At 43.0% G+C, this 26,363-nt stretch overlaps 1 protein-coding gene across 2 annotated transcripts in view; it reads left to right on the forward strand.

The window, feature by feature from the left end:
- Positions 1-7,033: 7,033 nt before the first annotated feature.
- The window catches only part of tpk1 (thiamin pyrophosphokinase 1), a 40,586-nt gene continuing 21,256 nt past the window's right edge, over positions 7,034-26,363 (forward strand). The window contains exons 1-4 of one of the 2 annotated variants that reach the window (XM_061253919.1): positions 7,034-7,084; positions 13,219-13,283; positions 19,406-19,480; positions 24,203-24,272. In XM_061253919.1, coding sequence (XP_061109903.1) covers positions 7,083-7,084; positions 13,219-13,283; positions 19,406-19,480; positions 24,203-24,272 — 212 coding nt within the window. In that variant the 5' untranslated portion in view covers positions 7,034-7,082. Of the gene's footprint in view, positions 7,085-8,417; positions 8,533-13,218; positions 13,284-19,405; positions 19,481-24,202; positions 24,273-26,363 lie in introns of those variants that run through there. The other variant, XM_061253920.1, reaches the window with a different exon arrangement.

The raw sequence follows: 26,363 nt of genomic DNA on the forward strand, positions 1-26,363 counted from the left end.
CTCCAGCTCCTTGGAAGGACCATTTCACGGGTTGGAACGTCCTTAAAGGTGGTGGACCTGGATTTCCGGGTCAGGGGCGAGTGAAAGGCAGATGAGGAGAAAGCGACAAGCGACCGGAATGAGCCCCCTGTAGGTCCCAATTCCAATGCTGACCTCTGTTTGAGATGGAGATTATCTTTAGAAGAAGGACATTTACGCTGAAAAGGATGTCATACCTGCTGTGAAACACTGTGGTGTGCCGTGGAGGAAGGGTTCTAAAATCGTTCTGGGGTGACAAGAGCAGTCGTCTGGCAGTCGGAGGGTTGCCGGTTCGATCCCGCCCCGGGTGTGTCAAAGTGTCCCTGAGCAAGACACCTAACCCCTATAATGCTCCTGACGAGCTGGTTGGTGCCTTGCACGGCAGCCAATCGCCGTTAGTGTGTGTGTGAGTGTGTGTATGAATGGGTGAATGAGAAGCATCACTTGTACAGCGCTTTGGATAAAGGTGCTATATAAATGCCAACCAATTGCCTCATATGTAACTGTATGGAACCCTATTTGGTTTTGTTGGGCAAAAAGGTTAAATCTGGGAGCTATCTCAAGCCAAAGAACCCTTTCAGAACCCTTTTTTCCATAGTGGAGTTGGTTTGTATGTACTGGTCCTGCTGTATATCTGCATGCATTTCACACCACTGACTTAGACATCGGGCTTTCTTTTTCATATGCACACATGCCATTTTCAACCATGAAATTAATAGAAATACAAAAAGAGAATTTGAATCTCATTGCCATGGCAATTCATCATATTGCATGCTTCTTAACATTCGTGTAATGAGCTATGTACAATTTCAAAGCAGCCAGCTCCAGCACTAAATGAAAAAAAAAAACAGCGTTGGAAAGAAAAACAAATTGACTCGGAAATTCATTCATATCACATGACCACATGCGTTACTGAGGCTGTTAATCCGTGGAATTCATCTCTTTGTTCTGTTTTTCAGTCGTGGTGGGAGGACACTCACCCACAGATTCTTCATGGAGACACTTCAAATCACAAGAGTGACGGCCCAAGATTTCCAATTGGTCAAAATCCAATAAGCCTCAACCAGGCCTGAATGATGAACAGATTCTGATTTACACATGCAGATATGAACAAGATAGACCATTTATATTTTTACATTTATAAATATTAAATGTATAAAATATTATAAATATTCAAATCAAATGTTGCACATTTATAAATATAAGAGGCTGAGGCAATTTTCTCACCTGATTCTTTTTTCGGATTTCCTGGTTTGGTTTTGCCAGTTGGTTTGTCAGCTACACAGGGTTTTATATAAATACTAAACAGGGATTGCCCACAAACTTGTAATCAAACAGAGCAGATTTAGGTCGCTGCTGTGTGATTCAAGCTGTGGATGTTATTAGTGTTCATTTTGTGCCACTCGGGTGTGAAACCAAAAATGTGTGCTTTAAAGATGTTTTATGAGGAATATTTTTGCAATAAAATTGCAGTGTTGGTTTATTTCTTTGATTAAATAAATACCATAAATTATAAAGCAATACTGTAGTCTTGTTCGTCATGTTCCTGTGCATGCTATTTATGTATTTAGTTAATATAGATTAACGGATGTGAACATCACAATCAGGGTTCTTCTGAAATTTCAGGCATTCTTGCCTTGTTCTGGGGTAGATATGTGGCTTTGGTCGGGGTTTCTCAGTTCAATGGCCTTGTCACTACCTCATCTGCTTTCTCCTTACCTTAGTGTATGACTTCTCTACATGACTACACCTTATAGTGACCAAAGCAGGAACATTGGACACTGTAGAGAGTTTCTTCTTGAAACAACATGAACAACATGATTTTAAAGAATCTTTTTTTTTTTTTTTTTTTTTACTTAGTTTTCTTTATTCCTGTAAGCTGGGGCAAATGTTCAGCATCAAAGCTAACTCTGATTGTTCATTAGAATAATGGAGATATTTTTGGCCCCAGGCTCAAGTTTATTATAAGCTGCAGCATTTAAAAAAAGGAAAAAATATGATGCTTAATTCAAAATGTGTTAATGAATACATAAAATTTGTGACCCCCTGATCCTACTCCCTCTCAATATTTATACTGTTCTGTGATGGTCGGCCTTTGTATCTTTTCAGTATTAATATACAGAACTGTGGGATTTTTTCTGCCAATAAATCTGGATAAAATAAATTTGTCCTGTTTACGCTTCAACTGTCCCATATTAGCATGTTTAATTAAGCCTTGATGATTGAACATGATTGCGGTTTACTTTGCAATGTGCAGCTTTATACATTTTTATTAGATACATTATACCTAATTCCTTGATTTAGTTCATTAAAAAAAAAAAATGAAATGACAAATTATTTTCTGTAAGAGTGGCATCAGGGAAGGTAATCTACCCACAGCGTTTAACAATAACGCAACCCAAATAAAGTCTATTAGATGCTTCCCAGCTGCAGTAATACGCTTTAGGAATTCAATTACAGATGATATTATTCCACTCAGATTCAGCCAGGGAATTAGGCAAAAAAATTGAAAAGACACAAAAACAAACCAAAAAAAAAACAAGAATTGTTTTAACAATAAATGTAATGCACTGTAGGTTGTACATGCATGTGTGCGTGCATGTATGTGTGTGTGTGTAAGTGGGTGGGTGCGCACATGTGTGTGTGCATGTCCCTACTTGGGTAAAGCAGCCAAGGGGATTAAATCTGGGAAACATCGCACTAATAATAGGACAGACCCTCATATTTACTGGAAAGATAAACCTTTAAAGAATCCCACGTCCTCATTAATTAATTAACCACACATAGTGTACAAAATTATTCTATATCGCCTAGTCATTTATAAAGGCTATGGAATGGCGCTTTTTACAGAGAACTGTCATAAAGATGCTTTACTGAGTAACAGAAGGAAAATTCGGCAGAAACAAAAAGCCCCCCAAAAAGCGAGGATAAACTCCACAGTGGAGTTGAATGATAAAAACATTAAAGGTACAATAGGTAATTTCGGACTTCTAATGCGTGTGTAAGGCGTGTGTGTGTGTGTGTGTGTGTGTGTGTGTAGGTATATGTGTGTGTGCATGTCCATGTGAGTGTGTGTGTGTTGGTATGTGTGTGTGTGTGTGTGTGTGTGTGTGTGTGTGTGTGTGTGAATGTGTGTTGGTATATGTGTGTGAATGTGTGTTGGTATGTGTGTGTGTGTGTGCATGTAGGTATATGTGTGAATGTGTGTGTACGTATATGTGTGTGTCCGTGTCCACGTGTGTGTGAATGTGTGTTGGTGTGTGTGTGTGTGTGTGTGTGTGTGTGTGTAGGTTTATGTGTGTGGGTGTGTGTGTAGGTATGTGTGTGTGTGTGTGTGTGTATATGTGTGTGTGCAAAGAGAAGAAATAATGCTGTATGATGTAACTGTAAGACATGTGTTTGGCAGTACAGCCACAATACACAGTACACAAGTACTCCTGCAGTAGACATTAAAAAAAAAGTTTCTCAGTCCCAATAGTATTTGCAGTACCAGCCAAAAAGCGTTGGCTAATAATCAACTAGGTTTTTTCCATTAACCATATGCTGCTGCTTAGTTTTAATTTTATTCTATGAAAATAAAAATAATAATAGAAATGTACTTTTCATTACATAGACATACACCATAAAAGCTATGCCTTACACTTCACCCAGGCATATTGAGAAGTTGGCTACAGCAGATACTAGTCAGGAATACAATATACAGTATTTTTCCATGACAAATAGCTTGTAGATAAAGATTGTATACCTACTCATGTTTTTTTTAGGTTTTTTTTTTTTTACAGTTTGTTCAATAATCAATGTAAAGCCTCTTGTGGTGTAATGATGCTAAATGGGGTGAAGGCCTTATCCATACAGACGGCAGAGTGATGAATCCGAGTCCAACACAGGACATCTATTGATTATTTTATCTCTGAGCGTCAATTCTGCCCGAACATTTCATTGTCATCTCAAATACTCTTTTTGTCCAAGTATGTCATCATACATACTTGTTCCATCGATTATCTTGCGGATCATTTCCGAGGTACATACTTGAATTATCATGAGGTATGGACTTCAAATGCGAAATTCCGACAAAATATGTAAATTACCTCATTTGCCTACTTTATTGAAGAAAAATGATGAGATTCAAGGATCTAACAATAAAGCTTATAACAAGAAAATACTCGGCTCAAAACACTCTCCTGGATATGGAATAAAGGTTTGAAAGTTTTATGATAGGATGACTATGCACTTAGAAAAACGGTCTCCTGTAATATCGTCTAAAATATGCTGGAGACGTGACCTGTCAATCTTTAACTACTCACTCATGACTTCCAGAGTTCACAGTCCTTTTCACTCCTTTTCAGTTTTATGAAGGTTTGTTTTGCAAGCGCGAGCCTTTTCCCCTCATTCTCCGTGATTGCTGTATTGTTTACTTCTGTGCAAAACAGAGCTCCTCAAATATCCACATGAGACGCGAGAACCGGGAATACGCGTCGGCCAAATAGCCTCCCGCACTTCTGATCGCATCTTGAGAAAAATAAAACTTCGAAGCAAACCCGGATAAGGCTCTGTTTGTCCGTGTTTTTAAAGACTGACCCGGAGATACGGAAAGCGAGGGGCCGTTTCTGAAGCTCTGAACTTGTAGAAAGGTCACGGTGAGGTGCTCCTCCAGGGATGATGTCATTGGATTAGGAGGAGGCCAATCAGAAGCGGCGACGGATGGTAGAATGCGACGACGAGCGCACCGCGCACCCTCAACCTTTAAATTGTTATCTGAAATCCAAAGGACAGCGGAAAGGGAGACGTGACATTTGAATGACGCATTCTAGTCTGAGTGCATCATTTTATCAGTTAAATGTGAAGAAGGATGTAATTGCTGCTAGGTGAGCTATTTCGAGCAGGAGTGAAGACTTCCACATCAGTATTTTATGTGGTTAACACTTGATTGAAGGTGTTATTCTAACTAGTATGGAACCAACGAATACAAAATGCCCAGATTATGTGGCAATGTGGACAAAGGGCCTAATTAATTAAGAATTATACTTTATCCACAAAATGATGCATCATTACATCGAGTGAACAAACACAAAGCTTGTGCATCTTATGTGTTCAATACCATATGCCAAGGCAAAGAAACATACAGTATTAATGAATTACATACTATTTACTGTATATTGACTGTGCTGAAGGTAGGTTGTAGGAGCTGGGTGTTGGGGCACAGGCTGAGGAGGTAGGTTGTAGGAGCTGGGTGTTGGGGCACAGGCTGAGGAGGTAGGTTGTAGGAGCTGGGTGTTGGGGCACAGGGAAGGGATACAGTCAGTCAGAGGGTAGGGAGGGGGCAAACAGCCAGATATTCAAATGCTTCTCAGTGGATAGGAAAAACCGTCAGACTGAACTGCGATGTGAGTGAACTGGGACGCACTGTAAAAGAACATAGGCTTGGTGACTGGGGGACGGAACGTCTGAGAGGGAGAGAGTGAGAAATGCAATTGAGAGAGAGAAAGAGAGAGATAGATATTACTATAATAATATGATCATCAGTGTTCATTGTTATCCATCCATCCATCCATTATCTGAACCCGCTTATCCTGAACAGGGTAGCGGGGGGGGGGGAGGGGGGTCTGGAGCCTATCCCAGCATACATTGGGCGAAAGGCAGGAATACACCCTGGACAGGTCGCCAGTCCATCGCAGGGCACACACACACCATTCACTCACACACTCATACCCACGGGTGATTTAGACTCTCCAATCAGCCTAACCTGCATGTCTGCAGGACTGTGGGAGGAATCCAGAGTACCCAGAGGAAACCCACGCAGACATGGGGAGAACAAACTCCAAAAGGTGCAAAAGGTGTTTTTGTTTCTTGGGGGATATGAAGAAACACAGTAAAGGTTTCACTGTAGTTACCCTTGTTCCGGCGTCATTTTCAATTCAACAGACACCACTTGAATAATTATAGTTACTGCAGCCACTTCCTAATAATAATAATAATAATAATAATAATAATAATAATAATAATATTGATTAGTAATTTGTTCAGTGATAGATCCCCCAGAGTGAGAGACACAGATTTAGGGTTTGTTCCCGTTTTTGAGGGGAAGAGGATGCTCGTTTGGCAGTTCTGACATATGCACCCGATTCTGAGCAGAGGAAGGGCCGGATCGGTGTGACGGTAGCCGGCTCCGAAGGGAGACGCGCGTCGACAGCATGTTTAAATCAATACCGGAGTGCGTACGCGGCTGCAGAGAAGCCCGACGCGGACGGCAGTGATGGGGATTTCTGGAAACAGTCCCCGGCAGATACCGATGACGGAGGAATGTAGCAGCGCCGACATAGACACCGTCTCTTTTTCCACGTGCCATTTAAAGTGCACGCTGCAAGTTCATCAGCAAAGGGAATGTACTATAAGTAGGAATAAGGTGATAACACTGTCAAGGCTGAATCCCCGAACCAGCGCTCTGCCGGCTGTCATCTACTCAAGAGTGAAGGAGGAGAGAGAAGAGAGAGAGAGGTTTACAAACTCCTTCATTACTCCTTCATCATGTTCACGTGATCAATCTATTCCACGTGCAAAAGAAAGCTCACCGCACACATCAAACTCTCCATCACTTTAGAATATTTATTCTGCCCCTGATCATACCCTGAAGAGAGAGAGAGAGAGAGAGAGAGAGAGAGAGAGAGAGAGAGAGAGAGTGTGTGAGAGAGAGAGAGAGAGAGAGAGAGAGAGAGAGAGAGAGAGAGAGGGAGAGATTTAAAAATGATTATTTCAAACATATGCTCGAATGATGACAGTCAAATCAAAATTATTTGTTTGCATGCCACAGTAATAGGTAATTACTTACACGACACGCATGATCACTCCCAAATGGTAGCCACGATAAAAATATAGTTATTTTTTCATGGTTTTCTGTATAGAGTTGGCTACTAGTTATTAAAAAGGATGGAAATTATTGACCCACCTATAGAGGTCGCTGTTATAAAATATCTGTCACGACCTGACGTAGGATGTACTTCTCTTGAATACATTCGTTGACTTCCTCGAATGTATTCAAGAGACTCCGGGACCGTCTTCGCAGGTGCATGTGAGTAGTTCGCAACAGTTATATAGAGTCTATACTGTACTGCACAGAGTCAAACACTTTAAGTCACTGCTAACGTACGGTACAGTAAATCAGTAAAACAGTGCACGTAAAGCAGTTTGCTTTAGGCATTTGAAGTACTCGTTCTGATGATAATTTATTATTTGGTTCTCCAAAGTCGTTCTTTTTTGCAAGATAGAGTATAGCTGGGTTCTAGCGCACGACGATAGCATAGCTGCCAACTCTCACGCTTTCGGAGTGACACGCATTTGCCTGTTTTCACACGCACATGCAAATGCGTGTGTCTCACGCCGAAAGCGTGAGAGTTGGCAGCTATGCGATAGTTAAGTTAATCAGTTAGTTAAAGGATTTTGGTGGGTTTTTAACACTGTATTATTATTATTATATATTATTATTATATATTTTTTTTAAGTCAGTGTTTTAGAACTCTGTTTAGAGCTTTCAGTTACCCCCGTGGTTACATTGTTGCATCACCATTCGAACGCCCACGCAACATCCTGACCACGTTTGTGATCTTTTGAGGTATAACTTATAGCTTATACTATTACCGACATTTTTGGGGGCTGGGGTTTAAGCGAAGCATGTGGCGGGGCACTCACCCAACCGACACACACTATTCCCACCCCGCTGTTGCCACACACTATGTCCATAACACGGAACCTGTTTAAATTGTACTGAAACGCATTATTCCACGAAGAAACCACAGATTTAATGCAGTAATGCAGTCAGTGTTCGGCTGTTTAGACCAATTCAGTCACATTAGATCAGTGGTTTCTTTGAGTTGGGAGGGAAGTTGGGAAGGATGCAATTTAATGGAAATTTTTGAAGCCTTTCCTTGCTGGGCATTGGTCTGCAACCAGCAGAGCAGATCATCAAAAAATGACGGACATGTTTATCCCAAACACAAATTAAAAGCCTGAACCTGGACCAAAATGTCATCATAGAGTTGTGCTGACCTGGGACCTGTTTTATCTATCATTATAGGTAATTATACTATTCCATATCAGGAGTTCTACTCTGACATGTTTGATACATAACCCCCCTGAATTTGGGGTTTCAATACTTATTTGTTTTCATATTCTTCTTCTTTCATATACCCAGAGCAGAGTGCTTTTTAAAGTGATAAGGAGTATTTTTTGCATACTACCTATACATTTCCATCTTTATATTTGATAGAATTTCAATAACAAATAAGGAAAAAAGATAATATAATTAACACCAGCCAAGAAAAGGGCCAGCCTACCTGTGTACGTGCCTGGCAAAAAGCTGTACAGTACATTAACTGGCTGTTCAGAGTGTCACAGAACAAACAAGCTCACCCTGTTTCCGATTTGACAAAGGGCATGTTCTGAACACGTTTTGCTACAGTTTCTGTGTTGAACGATATGTTTTCTCCCAACGGTGTGCAACATTTTACAACGGGCTTTGAGGTACGTTTGCTCCCGTTTGGTGGGTGTGTCGGGTGTGTAGGCAGAATCAATAACGACGTAGGCCTATGCTGGATAACGCTTTCTCAAACGCCATTGGACCAAACCGTACTATGTCCGTCAGTTCCCCGACGGTTTGCAACAGGATGTTCGGTGCGCCACCGTTTCTTTTTAAATAAACATTTGTCTACGTTTTGTTTGGGCTGAACGTGGACCCTGAGTAGAGTCTGTGAGGTGTGAAAGCTGTCACAACGACAATGCTGAAACAAAACGTGCACGTGGGCGTTGCCCAAATGCCCAGTCCGTTCGGTCGCTAACGTTAGTGCTTTTCATTGCGTCATTGAGTCGTTGTTCATTTAGTATTTCCTACATCTACAGGCGTAATAGACGCAATATTGTATTGATAATTATTACGACAAATTGCCTCGGTCCTTAAGAAATAAATGGTACTCTTGCACAGAGCCGGTGCTTATAAGTAGCTGAAATACCAGTCGCTTTCATAGCGAATTTTGTTCTAAAATCCTTCTTTTTTGATGTAAAGTTCAACAAGTTCGAGATGAAAGAAAACACAGAGGATTTTTTTTATACGGAGTAACAAAATAAAAATGTATTACATTCTAATATTTCTTTTTGAAAGTACAAACGGAAAACCGAATGTTGAGCTTTATTGCAAAAGTTGCTGTGTTGACGTTTTACAATGCGTTTGTCATACTATTTGCAGCATTCTGTCGCATTTAGTGCATTTCAGGCAAAGCACTGTAAAAGTTAATGTATATAAGCTCTTGGAAAAGTTTGAAGAAGGGTAGCTGACTTGGATCATGGTAGGAAATGTAAAGGTTAAGGTTTAAGACACTTAATTTATTCAGGCTCAGCAACTATTCCGACAGATTTCTCTGATGTTTTTTTTAAAGGCATCTGCTATGTTTTGTCGATGCCCATATTTTTGATAATGAATAAAATATTGATTGCAGAAAATAAAAGGCATTGACTACGGGAAATGCAAAATATTTGACTTCTGTCACCAGAACAAGGTTTGGGTTGGAAATGTAAAAGGTCAATTCTGCAGTGACGTCTTTGAAGTCTTCTGGTATTGGGAGCATACTTGAGAGAGAATCAAACTGCTGTGCTTCATCACTGGACCTTTAATGATTTATTATTTATTAATATTTATTTTACAAAAATGGAAAGTCAGCATAGTTTCCTATGCCCTGAAAGTAGTAACCATGCGGTGTTTAGCGGTGATTACGGAGAGCTGTTTTGCCTGGGTCATTACATTACAGGTACTTACCAAAGTGATTTACAGTTGATTAGACTAAGCAGGGGCCAATCCCTCCTGGGGAAATGTGGGGTACGGGCCTTGCTCAAGGGCCCCAATAGCTGTGCAGATCTTACTGTGGCTACAGTATGAATACTTGGACCTCCAACCTTCCTGGTCCCTGTCATGCACTTTAGCCACGATGCTACAGGCTGCCCTGCCCAGTGGACAGACGTGATTGGCAGGGAGCCTCCTACAGATCTGCTTTCATCCGTTACTTTCTGCAAGTCACGTTTATGTTCTTTGCTGTTGGACTTTGAAGTGAAACCTTTGTCATTCATTCCATTTAGCCATTCTATTCACGGCTCACCACCATCTAAAATCAAAGATAGACTTTTATATCCCAGTTAAACCAGGAAAGAAGTTACTCTTCTTGCATATTGTTATTCCATGCATAAATTTGCATCATTTTCTCATCATGTTTGTGGTTATTTAACTGAAATTGAAATCCAGGGAATTTTTAATCATCCTTTTCTAGTAGCGTATACCCTAAACTATTACTAAATTACAGCGAGTGGTGTGGTTCCACGCGTAAAATTGGAAAAGCATTTCTATTGAAGGACGCTGGAGGTTTGCAGATCCACCAACCTAGAGCTATGCTCCGATCCCCGAGCAAAACAAATACAACTGTGGATTTAGTCTCGCAGCGCTGAGTAACGTGTTATTGCAAACCACCCGGACATGGTTTGGCCGGGGCATCTTTTGTTGCGACTGTGTTTAAAAAAAATAAAAAAATAACGGGCGTTATTTAATGCTTTCGCACTCGATGCGGCCCCCTCGTCATGGCGGGAGATGAAACGCGCCGTCGAGCCGTGGCAGTACGTATGAATCGACAGCGCGGTGATTTCGCGTTGATTTGTAATGCGTTCGTTTCAGCCGTTCTCCGACACAGCTTCACGTCTCCACTGAACCCTGTCCCCCCCCCAGGGGCTCCCCTCCACCGCGCCTTCTGCAAGAGCCCGCTGAACCGTGACCTCCTCGACAAATTGGACCCCCCCCCCCCCCCCCCTCGTTCACACTCAAACCCCCCAACCCCATCCCATCCCACCAGGTTCTTTCTCATTTCACTGCTATTCATCTCAAACCACCTGCCACAAGGCTCCGTTTAAAAAGAAAAGTAGGGCGAGAAATGTTCAGTAATAAAATAACACTTCATTACTTATTTTTTATTATTTCTCACAATGCGAACATCATGGAATAAAATCCCGATTATTATTATTTAAAAAAATGTTTTGTTTTTAAGTAAAAGCGTGTCTTGTATCGTTTTATTTCTTGCACACGTGTGTCACTTCTGTGGGCCTTCTTTTTCTTTGTGGGGGGGGTGGGGGTGGTGGTGGTGGTGGTGGTGGTGGTGGTGGGGGGGTGGATGGATTTGGAGTAATGACGTATTTTTGTGAACTAACGCATCTGAAGGCGGCCTGTAGCGTAGTGGTTAAGGTAAATGACTGGCACACACAAGGTCGGTGGTTCTAATCCCGGTATAGCCACAATAAGATCCGCACAGCCGTTGGGCCCTTGAGCAAGGGGAGGATTGTCTCCTGCTTAGTCTAATCAACTGTACGTCGCTCTGGATAAGAGCGTCTGCCAAATGCCAATAATGTAATGTAACGTAATGAAGCCTCTGTACAGCATCTACTGCTCTACTCAGGAAGATAACATTTGGCGGAGACGTGTTTGTATTTATGTATACAATAGTGGTGTATGAGAGAAGTCATTTGCATTTTCAGTATTGCCGTGCTTCCTGGTCATAGCAATAGGCCTCTGCCAAGATAATGATGTTGTTTTCATCTCAGCAGTAGATCTCTGTCTCACTCCCCCCCCCCCCCCCCCCAATCCCTCCCCTTCACAGTAAGGAAATAACATACATTCTGGTGCCCTCTGTCACAAAAAAATATGTTTTCTGTCGCGTACAATGCCTAACAAGCTGCTTTACTGACCTCTGTCACAGTTGCCAATCTAGCGTAGTGTGTGTGTGACTTGAGAAAATCCCAAGAGAGTTTTCCGTCAGGCAAAGCTGATTGTCGATGAGCCGCACAGCTGTTTAGTAGTCCTCCTTTTGACATACGCAGTGTGTGGCTAGTTAAATTAGTCACTGCGCTTTACTGAAAAAATATGATTAAATCACAGTCAGTGCGTTTCAGAAGCGTCTAATGTAGCTCTCGTTGGCTTTACTGTGTAGGTTTATACAGAGATATGCTTGTTCTGTTAGCCGGGAGCTTGAAGAAGGCTTGGAATATCAATGATCAGGTTCTTTGGCCAGTGTTGGTAGTATTGGGGAAGTCATTTTTAAGGTCTTTGAATAATTTTTTTGGTAAGCCCAAATACTCCTGGCTAGAGTTCTATCACCTGACAGTGTATGGCACTTGTATGGCACATTAGTTGTTTGACGACAACAACGTGTGATCTAGACTTACAAGCAGCAGGCTAATTACCAAGAGAGGCAAAGACCAGTAAATAGGCCGTGAATTTAATGGGGCACATAACTGCTCCTGAGAACCGCTGCTATAGCTGGGCATGCGGTGGTCATGGCTTTAAATCACTACTGTGCCATCACTCTGGTGCTATGCAGAACTGACTATGACCGATTATTTCCGGTTCTTATTAATTTGACGATATTACTGAGCAACGGTTATTTTAACCGCCAATTAGTTGAGGTAATTTAATATGTGATTTACACTCACTGAGCAGTTTAGCCTTTTTTTATTTATTATTATTATTATTTCTTTCTTTTTTTTTTTACGTATCGGTCTGCTGTAGCCTGTCCACTTAGAGGTTTGATGTGTTGTGTGTTCAGAGATGCTCTTCTGCATACCACCGTTGTAATATGTGGTTATTAGCATTTTTGTCAGCTTCGACCAGTCTGGCCCTTCTCCTGTGACCTGTCTTATTAACAACACCTTTCTGCCTGCAGAACTGCTGCTCACTGGATGTCTTTTGGCACCATTCTCTGCATACTCTAGAGACCGGTGTGCGTGAAGATATCAGATCAGCTGTTACTAAGATACTCAAACCACCCTGTCTGGCAGCGACAATCATTCCGCGTTCACATTTCTTCTCCATTCTGACATTCAGTCTGCAAAAACGGCTGAACCTCTTGGCCATGTCTGCATGCTTTTACGCATTTCGTTGCTGCCACATGATTGGCCGATGAAATATGTGCATTAACAAGCTGGTGTTCAGGTGTACCTAATAAAGTTCTCACTGAGTTCTCACTGAGTGTACATGGTTGAAATTGTACTTACCTCTAGGGTCTTTCAGCGAACTTATCCCTGGTTATGGGTATGCACTTTGTTGTACGTCGCTCTGGATAAGAGCGTCTGCCAAATGCCAATAATGTAATGTAATGTAATGTGAATGTTTTTTTCTCTCCTTAGGTTTCCTGGTAAAGTTACGGCCATGGATGAGGTTTTCACCCCGTTGGACTGCCTGCTCAATGCAGGTATTTTCACTCCTTTCCTTTGTACTCAGCTGTTAACCTGTGGGCTGTGAGGCTGTTGTGATTGTCCTCACTGCCAAACCTGCAACATTAATTATCCGCCATTAATGGTGTGCGGGTGGAAACCACTGTTCGAAATATGCCGGGTAAACCTATTTGAAGTTGTTTAAAAGATTTATTGATTAATTTTTAACTACAGTTTAATGGTTGAGTTCACCGCTCGAAACATAATTCACCTTCTTTTCTTTGAAAACGTTGCGACGTTTCTGTGTCAGGGATAGTCAATCCTACCCAGAAAGGGCCAGTGTGGGTGCAGACCCAACCGAACAGCTCCACGCCTGATTCTGCTTATCCAGGTCCTTAGACCCGAATGGTTGATGAGTAGAATCAGGCGTGTAGCCGTTTGGTTGGAACAAAAGCCTGCACCCACTCCGGCCCTTTCTGCCTAAGATTGAGTGTCCCTGGTTCATGTAATCCACAGTTGGGGCCTTGTGTTCCCGCCCAGCCAGATTGAGTAATTTGAGCTTTATTTCCCCAAAGAATTCAAATTCCTGAGGTTCCTGTCAGTCTACAGAGCACCACAGCTTGTGAGAAAACTGCAAGAGACTGGCTCTGTTATAGGCCGTCTAGACACCCTAAACACCCGAGACGTTGCCCTTAAACACTCAGTCTAAATAACTTAAATCAGATCGGAAAATGGAAGGAAAGCACCGGCCTTTGAAGATGTTGACAGGGTAACCACAGTGACTGCATTTTAAGGAGATTTTTTTTGCAGCTTGGCTAACAGCTATTCCTGTGTTGAAGTGTTGAAGTGTTGAACTGAAGTTACACTTTTAAGCAATTTACTGAAAACTCCTATTAATATAAATTACAAAACTATCTGTATCATATTGTTTCTATCAGTATCACATACCCTGAGTGTGTTACATGTACATACATTTGCATACAAACCCATGCAGTCATACCAGACCTAGGTCGAACGCATAATTGCTTTGGGTTCAAATAGATTGAACTCACATATTCTGGGACAGCAGGTTATGTGGGAGAGCTAAGCTTTGACATGTTTATTCCCCCTGTGAAGTGGCAATCAAAATACTTGTTACTAAATTCGTGCAGAGAAACCACATGATAAAAGTAATTCCATTGATGAGATGTCCTAATGGGGGTTCAGGCAAGCTTCATAGCTTGTTTGGTGTACTGGTGTGCTGAACCTATGAAATGGGCCTACTCTCAAACTGCAAACCCTGCCTTCTGGTCCTCTTGGTCAGTTCATGTGCACCAGGCAAGATTAATCGAGCTCTGAAAAGTATTTGAATCCAGAACAATAACGTATTTGACCCAGGTGTGATTTACAAACAAGATTCCTGTTAACATAACGATAAATCAAAGCGGACGAATGTGTCTCATGTCATTTCCTGAGGTGACATATTTTTACTTCCTTTGACCTTTGACTGGTTGATTTGGGTTTCGCTTGAATGTCGGGGAACGGATCTCCAGTGAATTCAGTCCGCGTGAGAAAAGCACAAACCTGCACAGCAGTTTAATGCCAATAAGAAGTGGAACATAAAGGCCGGTGACCTGGGTGATGATGTGTGCGGTGCATTTAAAAGTGCATTCCAGACTCAGGCCAGAGGAACTGACGCCTGATTATTACTCGGTGGGCGGGGGCCTGGATCTGATTGGGGGACGCACACACTGGCCGTAGCATGGCAGACGTTACTGTCGGCTGTCAATCATGTAGGATTCTGAAGACCTGTTTGGAGTGTGGATGGGGCTAAGGTTCCTTTTTTCTTTATGGTGATTTGAGCAATCGGGGGGCGCTAATCCATCCAGAACTGCTTCTCTTCGCGCCAGCCTCTGTATTGACCTTAAGGCCTGGTGCAGGGTGCAGGCTGGTTGTTGTGTTCAGCCTGGTGCTGTAAAGGTGCTTTATAATTTCCCAGAAGACCGTGCAGGTCACTCCTTGTCATGGTTGCAGTCCACTGCCTTTGATGTGCCCACAGTTTCCCCTCATCTGTGGGTAATTAATAAGCAGTTTTGCACTGCAAATGATTTTCTTCTGTTATGGTATACCAGTGCATTATCGAGCTGGAGTCAGAGCACCACACCCTAGCATTCTTTGTTTCCTTATATTGTGTGTGTGTGTGTCTGTTAGTGACTGAGTTAGTGCATGTGTGTGTCTTTGAGTGTGTGTACGCATGCGCGTGTGTGTGTGTCCGTTTGTGAGTGCCTGTATGTGTGTGCGGGTGGGTGTGTATGTGTGTGAGTGAATGTGTGTTTGCATGCATGTGTGGGCGGGTGTGTTTGCGTGTGTGAATGCAAGTGTGGGGGTGTGTGTGCATGTATGTGTGTGTGTGTATATGCATGTGTGTGTGTGTATGTGTACGTATCTGTGTGTGTATGCATGTGTGCGCATGTAGTTGTGTGTGTGTGTTTGTATGTATGCGTGTGTGTGCATATATGAGCGTGCGTGCGTGTTTGTGTGTCCGTGTGTGTGTGTGTATGCATGTGTGCGTGCGTGCGTGCGTGCGTGCGTGCGTGCGTGCGTGCGTGCGTGCGTGCGTGCGTGCGTGCGTGTGTGTGTGTATGCATGTGTGTGTGTCCGTTTGTGAGTGCCTGTATGTGTGTGTGGGTGGGTGTGTATGTGTGTGAGGCGGGTGTGTTTGCGTGTGTGAATGCATGTGTGTGCGTGTGCGTGTGTGTGTGTGTGTGTGTGCGCGCGTGTGTGTGTGTGTGTGTGAGCACATGAGCACATTATTTTGCTGTGAGACTTGTCAGCACGGCGGCCCTGTGGCTGTAGTGCGCAGAAGGAGCAGCTCTCCACGCCCCATCCATCACCCGCTCTCAAACTGAGCATATGTTTTATCCTCGCTCTGCTCTCATAAGGATTGCTTTACAGCGCCTTTGGAAGTGTTCGCTCCATGCGCGGGACAAGGTCGCTGGGCCTGAGTGACAGTCGCCGGCGGCAACGGGTCCCTTCAGATTGGGGCCGGCGCCGGACAGGGCCGAGGCGCGCGGAAACGAACCCCGCGGGGGACGCTGTGCGGCGGACGAACCCCGCCCTTAATACGGCACCGTGCCCTGTATCAACCCTTTTACTGGGTCAGTTTTCCCCTCTTTTTTGTACCCGGGGCACTTTCGGTTCCCCCGTGATTAATGTTGGTATGGTTTTGTATATTACGTTCATTTATACAGCCGTGTATTTGTAGGTCAGGTACATTTATCAGCGGCGTAGCTGGCAGTGCCTGGTTAAGGATTCGAGCACATAACCTTCTGGTTACAAGCTCCCCACCGGCTACGTTATATTGCAAGTGTTTATAAACCTTCTCGAATGAAACATCAGATAAGAACTATTTAAAACAAAAACGGTATGGTAATGTGATCAATTTTCAGATGACCCGTGGGTCTCCTTTAAACGGTATGGTAATGTGTGTCGAGTCGGGGTGGGTCAGTCTCCAGCTCCACGTTTCCGTCCCTCCAGGAAAATTTGGCATTCCCGCCTCCGGAAAAGCGCCCACGCGCTGCCGCGTCGGAGGAACCCGGGAGCCGAGATCAATTTCACTTCCCGCAGGGCGTGTGTGGCCAGACACGAAACTCAATAGAGGTCAAACGCAGAGGTGGACCTGTCCACCGCCATTTTATCCAAACATACATACATTAACCCAAGTCTCTCTCTCTCTCTCTCTCTCTCTCTCTCTCTCTCTCGCTCTCTCGCTCTCTGGGAAGATCTACACTCGGAACATCGCACAACGGTTTTTAAAATTTTTAAATTTAATTTTATTTGTCGTCCGTCTTTTCCCTCTCTCTGTCGGTAACGGAAATGCGCACTTGCGGTCGGGGAATTCATTTTCGTGGCTCTTGTGTGTTAGCATCCAGTCTGGTTTTCCTCCGCAGAGCAGGTGATGTTTCTCTCTATCTCCCGGGCTCTGTGGTGAGCTACAGAGCTCCAGGTTTATGTATTGTCCTGCCGCCCAGCCGGGGACGTTATGAAGCCGTTTCTCCACCCGACTGGAGCGTAAACGGGTCAGCAGGACCAGGTTCCTGACACTGCATTGCTCCATGTGTCAGGATTGTCTAGTAGAAATCAGGCTGGAGGTTCCAGCCCTGTAATTGTTTTGGAGTTATGGTCACATCGCAAAACCTTGCATTACACCAGACATCACATTACATCACAAGGTTTGTGGTTCAAAATCCACCATAAGATCCGCACAGCTGTTGAGCCCTTGATCAAGGCCCTTAACCCCGCATTGCTAGAGGGGTTGTTGTCCCCTGCTCAGTCTAATCAACTGTAAGACGCTTTGGATAAGATTTTCTGCTAAATAACAAATTATTATTATTACAAGGTGAGCCCTGCTGTGGTGATAAGTGCCTGTTTGGCACAGTGCGTCCCAGCTGAATGATTACACAGCTGTGGTAGTAGTAAAATATTCATTATAAAATCAGTTATTATAAAAAAAAACAATTTAGAAAATTGTGGGCCTGTGCCATTTCCGTAATTAAAAACCCAGGACTAGCCAGCGTGGTGTTTCGCAGACTCTCTGGCCTGCTATCTAATGAAGTCTGGCGCTAGCAGAGTGCACTATGATAACTCCACAGGTCTGGTGGCTAACAGGCCCCGCTAGCAAACACAGCTTGAGAGGCTGGTCAGTGTAGGGCTCATAGCCAAGTGTCACCCATCCATATACTGCCCTGACCTTCACCAGCCTTTCTTATATATGGGGGGGCAGCCTGTAGCGTAGGGACTGGGAACCGGAAGGTTCAAGGTGGTTTCAGCCCTGGGTGTAGCCAGGAAAAGATCCGCACAGCCGTTGGGCCCTTGAGCAAGGCCCTTAACCCCACACTGCTCCCCAGGCACTGCACTGTGGCTGCCCACTGCTCCTGTGTGACACTGATGGGTGAAAAGCGGAGGGCTAATTAGCCCACAGGGTTAAGCCTATCTCCTCTCTATCACATGGAACCCTGCTGCTTCCAGCTGGCTGTCTATCATGGCTTTCCTTCCCTTTTCTATTGATTGAATTTGTTTTAAGTACTGCTTTATGCATATCATGTACCTTGTGGGTTGGTTGTTGTTTCTATGTTTTTTTATTTTTTTATTATTATTATTCCTTTCTGTGCTCATTTTTGTGAAACACAGAATAAAATATTAAGATATCAGATTTTTCCCATTTTCTCCCAATTTGGTTGCCAGCTGTACCCTGTTTTATTTGAGGAAATACCGTTACGATCCCCCCTACCCCCCCCCGTCACTCCCCCGTCAGTCCCCCTCCCTCACTGGAAAGAGACTTCTTCACGCCGCATGGTCTCCAGCCCCGGGCCTCGTTTCCGAGGCCATCGGCACACTCGTACGCAATGATCTCCCCCCGCCCCCTCCCCCGCCCCCGCCCACCGAGCCAATTCTGCCGCTCACCCAATCGCCGGCCGTACTCTCAACTGGCAAGGGTCCTCACTGTGCGGCTGCGTGGAGCGAAAGTCCGATGCCTTGGCCCCAGCACTCTGCTTTACGGACACGCTACGTAAATAAAATAAATAGTAGTTGTAGTAGTACATGTCGTAATAGTTGATGACGATGATCGCAAAGCCTTAGAAATATATCAGCTGTCAGCAAGCCATTGTTTTAATGTATTGCCGATTAATGCAAGTCCTAGAGTAAACTTTTGAATGAAGGTTCTCCATATAAAACTCAATTTAGTTCAGGACTAAGCTGAAAGGTACACTGGGTAATTACTGACTTCTAACAGTCAAGAGAGGAATAGTAGCAACAAACACCTTCAAACCACAACACTGTTTATCCCTCCCCCTTCTCTGTGAACGCGCTGACGTTAAAAACGCCATTGGCTGTGGCAATTATAACCAATTTTCAACCAATGAGCTTGAATTATTGTATAGTTATACAATGTTTTGGGACAGAGTGTCAGGCCGTCAACTGTATATTTTGAAACACAAATTTAAGGACTAAATACAGGCAGAGGGTCAGTCAACATGTCAGTGAGCCTTTTCCAATGATAGGATGGGATTTGCAATGGTCTTGTAACAATGTTTTAACACAAAGATCTTTGTGTTAAAGATCTATCAAATCTTTGTCTTTGTTTTAATCTTAAAGTCGGCCTCTGTCCTTCTTCCTACAGGAAAGCAGAATATCTGTTTGTTGATCCTCAACCAGCCCTTGGATGAAGACTACCTGCATGTGCTGTGGAAGAAAGGTACTGATTTTGGGATGAGCTTGGAGCGTTTAGCCTGTCACCGGCTCCCTTTAGCACGTTAGCGTAGTCTAAACACGGCCTTCTCCGGAACGGTCACAGTCCTCCGACTGGCGATTTCTGGGAGGAAGGATCTCCTCCCCACACCCTGGCAAATTCATCAGCTTTAATCATGCCCCTAAGCAAGTTATAGGTCCAACGCCTGTCGTTTAAAGACCGTGTTTAACAAGACCGCTTTGATATCTGGCTTCTGTTAAACGTTGGAGGCGTGCCGGATAGTGTCTGGGTGTTCATTCTGAGGGTGTTTGTTCTCAGTCCTAAAACAATAAATGTGCTCTGAGCTAGATTAGATTCTGTTGAGTTTCTTGTAACAATGCCAAGGCGGTAGCTGATTTGCAATTGATGCTAACCGGAACTGCTTAACATTGCTGCTTCTTTGGCCACTAAGCTTGATAGTCTAATTTCACATTAATTGTCAATGGTCAGTGTAGGTAATAAAGGTAAGCAGTTTTTTCGGTGATTGAAAGTTTTGTTCCGTTTTCTCATTTCACGGGTTTGTGGAAATGCAAGTCACCTTGGATGTTATGTGGTCTGTGCGCCCTTTTGTCCACTGTACAGTGATGAATGTTTTTCAGGAACCATAAGGAAACTTGATCCTAATGAACGTAGCTTGGGATGTAGTCTGATGGATTACAGCTGCTAAAGAAAATGCAATCAGTAGCACAATGTTTACTCTACCAGTGACTAATTGCTGCAGTGTGACTGTAAATATATCATGTGGTAATGTACTGATGTAGCCTGCTGTTGCTGATCTTAGAATCATGCAGTTGAAACACATTACTTAACTTATTAAGGAACTTCATAACCGGTTGCATGGTCGCTGTCCAGATTATATTTCTGGGCGTTTTCATTTTGTTAGGAACTCTCTTGGAATACAAGGGCTTGTGTGTACTCGTGTTCTAAAATCGCCCAAAGCAATGAGCAAGTTAGGGAGAAGCACACTGCTTTCCTCAGGTGGGGAAGAATGGAAGAACATCCCAAATGAAATGACATCTGCCCATACTTTGAATAGGTTTAAGAAGCAGTTGAAGAAGTGGTTCTTCAGTGGAATATCAGTGCATTTACTCTTCATAAGGCTGTGTATGTGTTGAATATGTGTTGTTTTTATACTGTGTAACGAGTAGCTTGCATGCTGCACCCTTTTCCTGCCTGCATCCGAGCCAAGTTTTCAGTGGAAATAATCTATTGCAGTATCTTGTCTAGACTTGATGTTCTTGTCTACAGATAGCAGAAACTATGAGAATAGTACTTTATCAGACCTGCATTTGTATTTATTCCAGTGACCTTCAGTATCTATTTGGAACCAAATAAAATGTCTGGCAAATAAAATGTAATGTGATGAAATGGCAGAACTAAGCTTCATTACAAGGGGGGTGACAGTATCTGGGTATGAGTAAGCTGGGTGTTACAGTAACTGGGTATCAAAGAGCTCGCCATCTACAGTCGAGACACGGTTCTTAAGCAGGCACACCACAGGTCTCCTACTCGGAGCCAGAGTCTGCTGGTTTCCAGCGTTACCTAGCACTTAATCGAGTGATAAGTGCAGTTACTTATACGGATAATTCACCTCACTTAAATTAATGGATCGGTATTGCTTACGGATTCATACAATGAAAAAACGAAGACCGACATTTCAAAAAAACAACCGAAAACAGTGAGCCATTTGAACTGTATTTGCGTACGGCGGCCATTTTGTTTGTTGCTTCTCTCGTCATGGACCCCAATAAAAGCTTGGTCTGGTATTGTGAACACTCGATTAATTTCTGCTTAGATAAAAACTATAGATTAGCTGTAATATATCACACATTACAATTGAGTAATAGCAGTGAAACAAAGGAGCACACAGAACATCAGAACATCCCCCACAAGCTAGTTGGCAGTTGGTTTACTTTATAGTTTTATTGGCAAATTCTTTTTTTCCTTTCTGTTAATCATCAACTGTACAAATCAAGGGGTAGTATTTTTAGTGCCCGAGGTATGACGTTAAGTCAACAATAAGAAAATCCCTCTGATTTATTAAACCCCTAATGATGAAAAAGTTTTGATCGAAAATACTTCAGTCTGAATTGCAGAGATTGCCGGTCAAATTCATTTCAAATTGTCCATCTATTCATTTCAAATTAAATGCATGTGTGGGTTTTATTTACAGGTTTTGCCAATTTGACAGTTTAGCATCTTGCAGTGTGGATGTGTGTGTACAATCTGGATTGCACTCAAACTTTGTCGTGTCACGTTTGGAAAGTGTATGGCATTCTTTAATCTTTTGAAGTGAAAGAAGAGAATAGAAGTCAGGATGAGCACAAATTCTATAAGGATGGTTTAAATGCAAATTCAAACTTTAAGATGTCCATTGTCCCTGCCCAGAGCAATCTTTCTCTTTAAGCATGTTGTATTGATTGTAGTTGCAGTGTTCATTGCTTTTTCCATTGCTTTGCCAAGGATAGAGAGAAGTGTTTTCAGCTTCCAATGAACATAAATGCAGAACACTTAGCATTGTGTGTGGTTGTGTGCTTGTGTGCGTGTGTGAGTGCACAGTTCTGTGTATGTGGAGGAGGGCAAGGGCTTTTGAGTATTTTTACTGAAATGAATGCAAGTGTGATATTTATAATGTTAGTTTTGCAAATGGAGTATTTCGGCAAAAGTGTCTAGAAAATGGAACAGGACAGGAAAAGGCATGTGTGATTTCATGATTTGTGCCTTTTTGTAGATCTAATATCATTTATTTTCCTGGAATTAAAAGTGCACAATGTTTCCCATTAAGCAATTAGGACTTTACTGCTGAGTAAGTCTGCCAGTGGCCATATCTGTGAAATATTTAATCAATTACTGCCTCTCCTACCTCTTTTATCCACATATGTCTCACAGTAAGATGTGAAAACTCCTGTACAATTATGCCGTGGGCCATTTGCTTTATCAGTTGGGTTATGCTGACATGGTCCACTACTACTGGGTGCCTAATTCCTCCTCTGAATTCTGAGCTCCGTGTCCCTGTGTGTTCTCATATGGTCCCTGGTCTCTGTTATTGTTGAACAGGCCTTAATACCAGAAGGTTGTGGCCTCTGTTATTGTTGAACAGGCCTTAATACCAGAAGGTTGTGGCCTCTGTTATTGTTGAACAGGCCTTAATACCAGAAGGTTGTGGTCTCTGTTATTGTTGAACAGGCCTTAATACCAGAAGGTTGTGGCCTCTGTTATTGTTGAACAGGCCTTAATACCAGAAGGTTGTGGTCTCTGTTATTGTTGAACAGGCCTTAATACCAGAAGGTTGTGGGCTCTGTTATTGTTGAACAGGCCTTAATACCAGAAGGTTGTGGGCTGTGTTATTGTTGAACAGGCCTTAATACCAGAAGGTTGTGGGCTCTGTTATTGTTGAACAGGCCTTAATACCAGAAGGTTGTGGCCTCTGTTATTGTTGAACAGGCCTTAATACCAGAAGGTTGTGGTCTCTGTTATTGTTGAACAGGCCTTAATACCAGAAGGTTGTGGGCTCTGTTATTGTTGAACAGGCCTTAATACCAGAAGGTTGTGGCCTCTGTTATTGTTGAACAGGCCTTAATACCAGAAGGTTGTGGGCTCTGTTATTGTTGAACAGACCTTAATACCAGAAGGTTGTGGCCTCTGTTATTGTTGAACAGGCCTTAATACCAGAAGGTTTTGAGCTGTGTTATTGTTGAACAGGCCTTAATACCAGAAGGTTGTGGTCTCTGTTATTGTTGAACAGGCCTTAATACCAGAAGGTTGTGGTCTCTGTTATTGTTGAACAGGCCTTAATACCAGAAGGTTGTGGGCTCTGTTATTGTTGAACAGGCCTTAATACCAGAAGGTTGTGGTCTCTGTTATTGTTGAACAGGCCTTAATACCAGAAGGTTGTGGTCTCTGTTATTGTTGAACAGGCCTTAATACCAGAAGGTTGTGGGCTCTGTTATTGTTGAACAGGCCTTAATACCAGAAGGTTGTGGCCTCTGTTATTGTTGAACAGGCCTTAATACCAGAAGGTTGTGGGCTCTGTTATTGTTGAACAGACCTTAATACCAGAAGGTTGTGGCCTCTGTTATTGTTGAACAGGCCTTAATACCAGAAGGTTTTGAGCTGTGTTATTGTTGAACAGGCCTTAATACCAGAAGATAGTTTTACTTCCTTTTCATGCTATATGAATGTTATAACATGCATTTTCACATGGTGATTTCCTTCTGAAAAGCAGTGTGTAAAAATCAACTGTGTTTTATCAAAGTGTTTTGACACATATCCATAATCTGCTAAAATGTTCGTTTTTTTCTCTCACTTTAAGCCACTGTGGATAAAGCCATCTGCTAAGCTAATTAATTAAGAGTGACAATGTAATGAAGCTTACTGTAAAGGGAAGGCCGTGAAGCTATGGGCCACTTCTGACCACGAGGCCTTGAACATGCACAGCTCCCAGAAGTGTCTCTGCTGGGTGAAGGAGGGCTCACGTAATCACATGAACGCATAATGTCTGCACACTGCTGAATGCCTCGAGAAGAAAGAAGAACGTTTTTTGAGAACGACACATGACGAAGAAACGGGCAGCTTTTTGAGCCCGCTTGGATCTTTCTTCTTCGCTGGTACATTTTAGCAGTGTGCGGACGCTACGGTTTTATTTCCTCCGCGTCTAACCGTGTCCGTCTCTGTCTCCTCCCGTTTCAGCTGCGCTGAGGGCTTGTGCGGATGGAGGTGCCAATCACCTGCACAGGCTCACCGCAGGAAAACGAGACAGGTGAGAGCATGCGAGCCGCGCCCACGTCTGCTGCCGCTTGGAATGGCTCAACCGTTTAGAGTTTCAGGTGCATTCTGTATCATTTTTACAAAATGGCCGCCTGGGTGTGTGCGTCGGAAGCGTGTTGCTATGCGCATTGGACAGTGTGGCTCCACTATGGCCGAATCGGCAACTCTCGAGCATTTGGAGTGAGACTTCAGGCTCTGTCTCACGTCATCACATCCTGATTTTTGACAGAGGGCAAGGCATCTCACGCTAAAAATATGATTTATTTCAGAGGCAAGCATTTAATCTCACCCCAAGACGGCGCTAGCCCTATAACTGGCTATGGATTTCAAATTTGAGGGGTGAGATGGTTAGAATGACATGGACTATTATAGTAATACAGGAGGAAGGAGAAATGTTTGATTGGACACATTTATACAGTAAATGTATGTCCAATCAAACATGATTTTATTATATATTTCTTTTAGGCTTTGGCTTGGTGTGTTGAAAAGATTTAACTAAAGATTGGAGAATGATCACCTGATCCTTCCGGGCTGCCGAGGGCGTACGCCTAGAAAACACGGGCAATTGGAGTAGAAAGGGAGAAAACTGGAAAAATCCGGGAAAATGTATGATAAAGTTTATTTGTATATCATGTGTGTGACATAAATGCGATTTTGGCAGAAACTGTACAGCTAGCTATGCTGCATTTTGATCAGTTATAAATGAAAGGAATTAATGACTCACACATTATCATTTACTAATCATTTAATGATGCCCCTTAGATGGCAAAATGTGTCTGAGCAGGTAAGATTATACTAACGAAACAAAAAAAAAAAGGTCCTTTCTTATTGTATCCCCAGTGAGCCAGCGGTTAAGTGGTTAAACAAATTATTCATCGAATTAACGGTCCAAGATAACAAGAAATCATCAACGTTTCTTCGCTCAAATTTTTCATGTGTGGCATACGATCAGTTTTAGCTGCACTAATAACTTTTAATGAGGAAAACACTTTGACTTGCTGATATGACAGCGACTTCTTCAATCTTCTTGCGGTGCCCCGCTAATTGAATATTCTACAGGTTTGGAACGGGTGTCATTTGTCAGGGCTTAACGATCAGTTTACGAAATGACGTGCCACCTTTAGGCCTCAGCCAAATGATGGCAAGCTTACACACTGTGACGCGTGCTCGTTAATCAATCGTGCGTGTGGTTGAGACTCCATTCTACTAAAATAAATGTTGCAGAAGAGGAGAAGACGCAGTGTACATCGTCGGTACCCTTTAGATCAGGGGTGTCAAACACCGGTCCTGGGGGGCCGCAGTGTCTGCTGGTTTTCGGTGTGTTTCAGCACGGGAGATGGAAGTCTTTCATTGGCTAAAGAGTACACACACCTTGTTCTCGAGGCCTTAATTGGCTATTGATTGAAAGGAAATCACAAATACCAGCAGACACTGCGGCCCTCCAGGACTGGAGTTAAACCTGCAGACACTGCAGCCCTCCAGGACTGGAGTTAAACCTGCAGATACTGTGACCCTCCAGGACTGGAGTTAAACCTGCAGACACTGCGGCCCTCCAGGACTGGAGTTTGACACCTGTGCTTTCGATGGACTGATGAAGCCTTTGTGAGAACAACTAAGGTCCAGTTTCCCCTCAGCCCCCTTGTGGTCATCTTGGGTAAAGGCATGCCTTTGTCTGTGTCCAAAATAGACTGGTTAAAGGTACTATAGATCATTTTGGACTTCTAATGGTCAAGAGAGAAGTTGCAGCAACAAACACCCTCAAACCACAACACTGTTTATCCCTCCCCCTTCTCTGCAAATGTGCTGACGTTGAAGACCCCCCCCCCCCGCCATTAGCTGCGGCAGTTAGAACCAATTTTCAACCAATGAGCTTGAATTATTGCACAATGTTTTGGTGCAGAGTCAACTGTATATTTTGAAACCCGAATTTAAGGACTATAAACACAGGCAGAGGATGAGCCAACATGTCAGTGATAGGAAGGTATTTACAATAACAATGTTTTAACACAAAAATCTTACCTCTTTAACTTAACTGGTTAACCAAGCACACAATTTTCTTTAAAGAATAAAAATGAAAGTAATT

The sequence above is a fragment of the Conger conger genome, chromosome 9, assembly GCF_963514075.1.
Source record: "Conger conger chromosome 9, fConCon1.1, whole genome shotgun sequence".
Taxonomy (NCBI): Eukaryota; Metazoa; Chordata; class Actinopteri; order Anguilliformes; family Congridae; genus Conger; species Conger conger.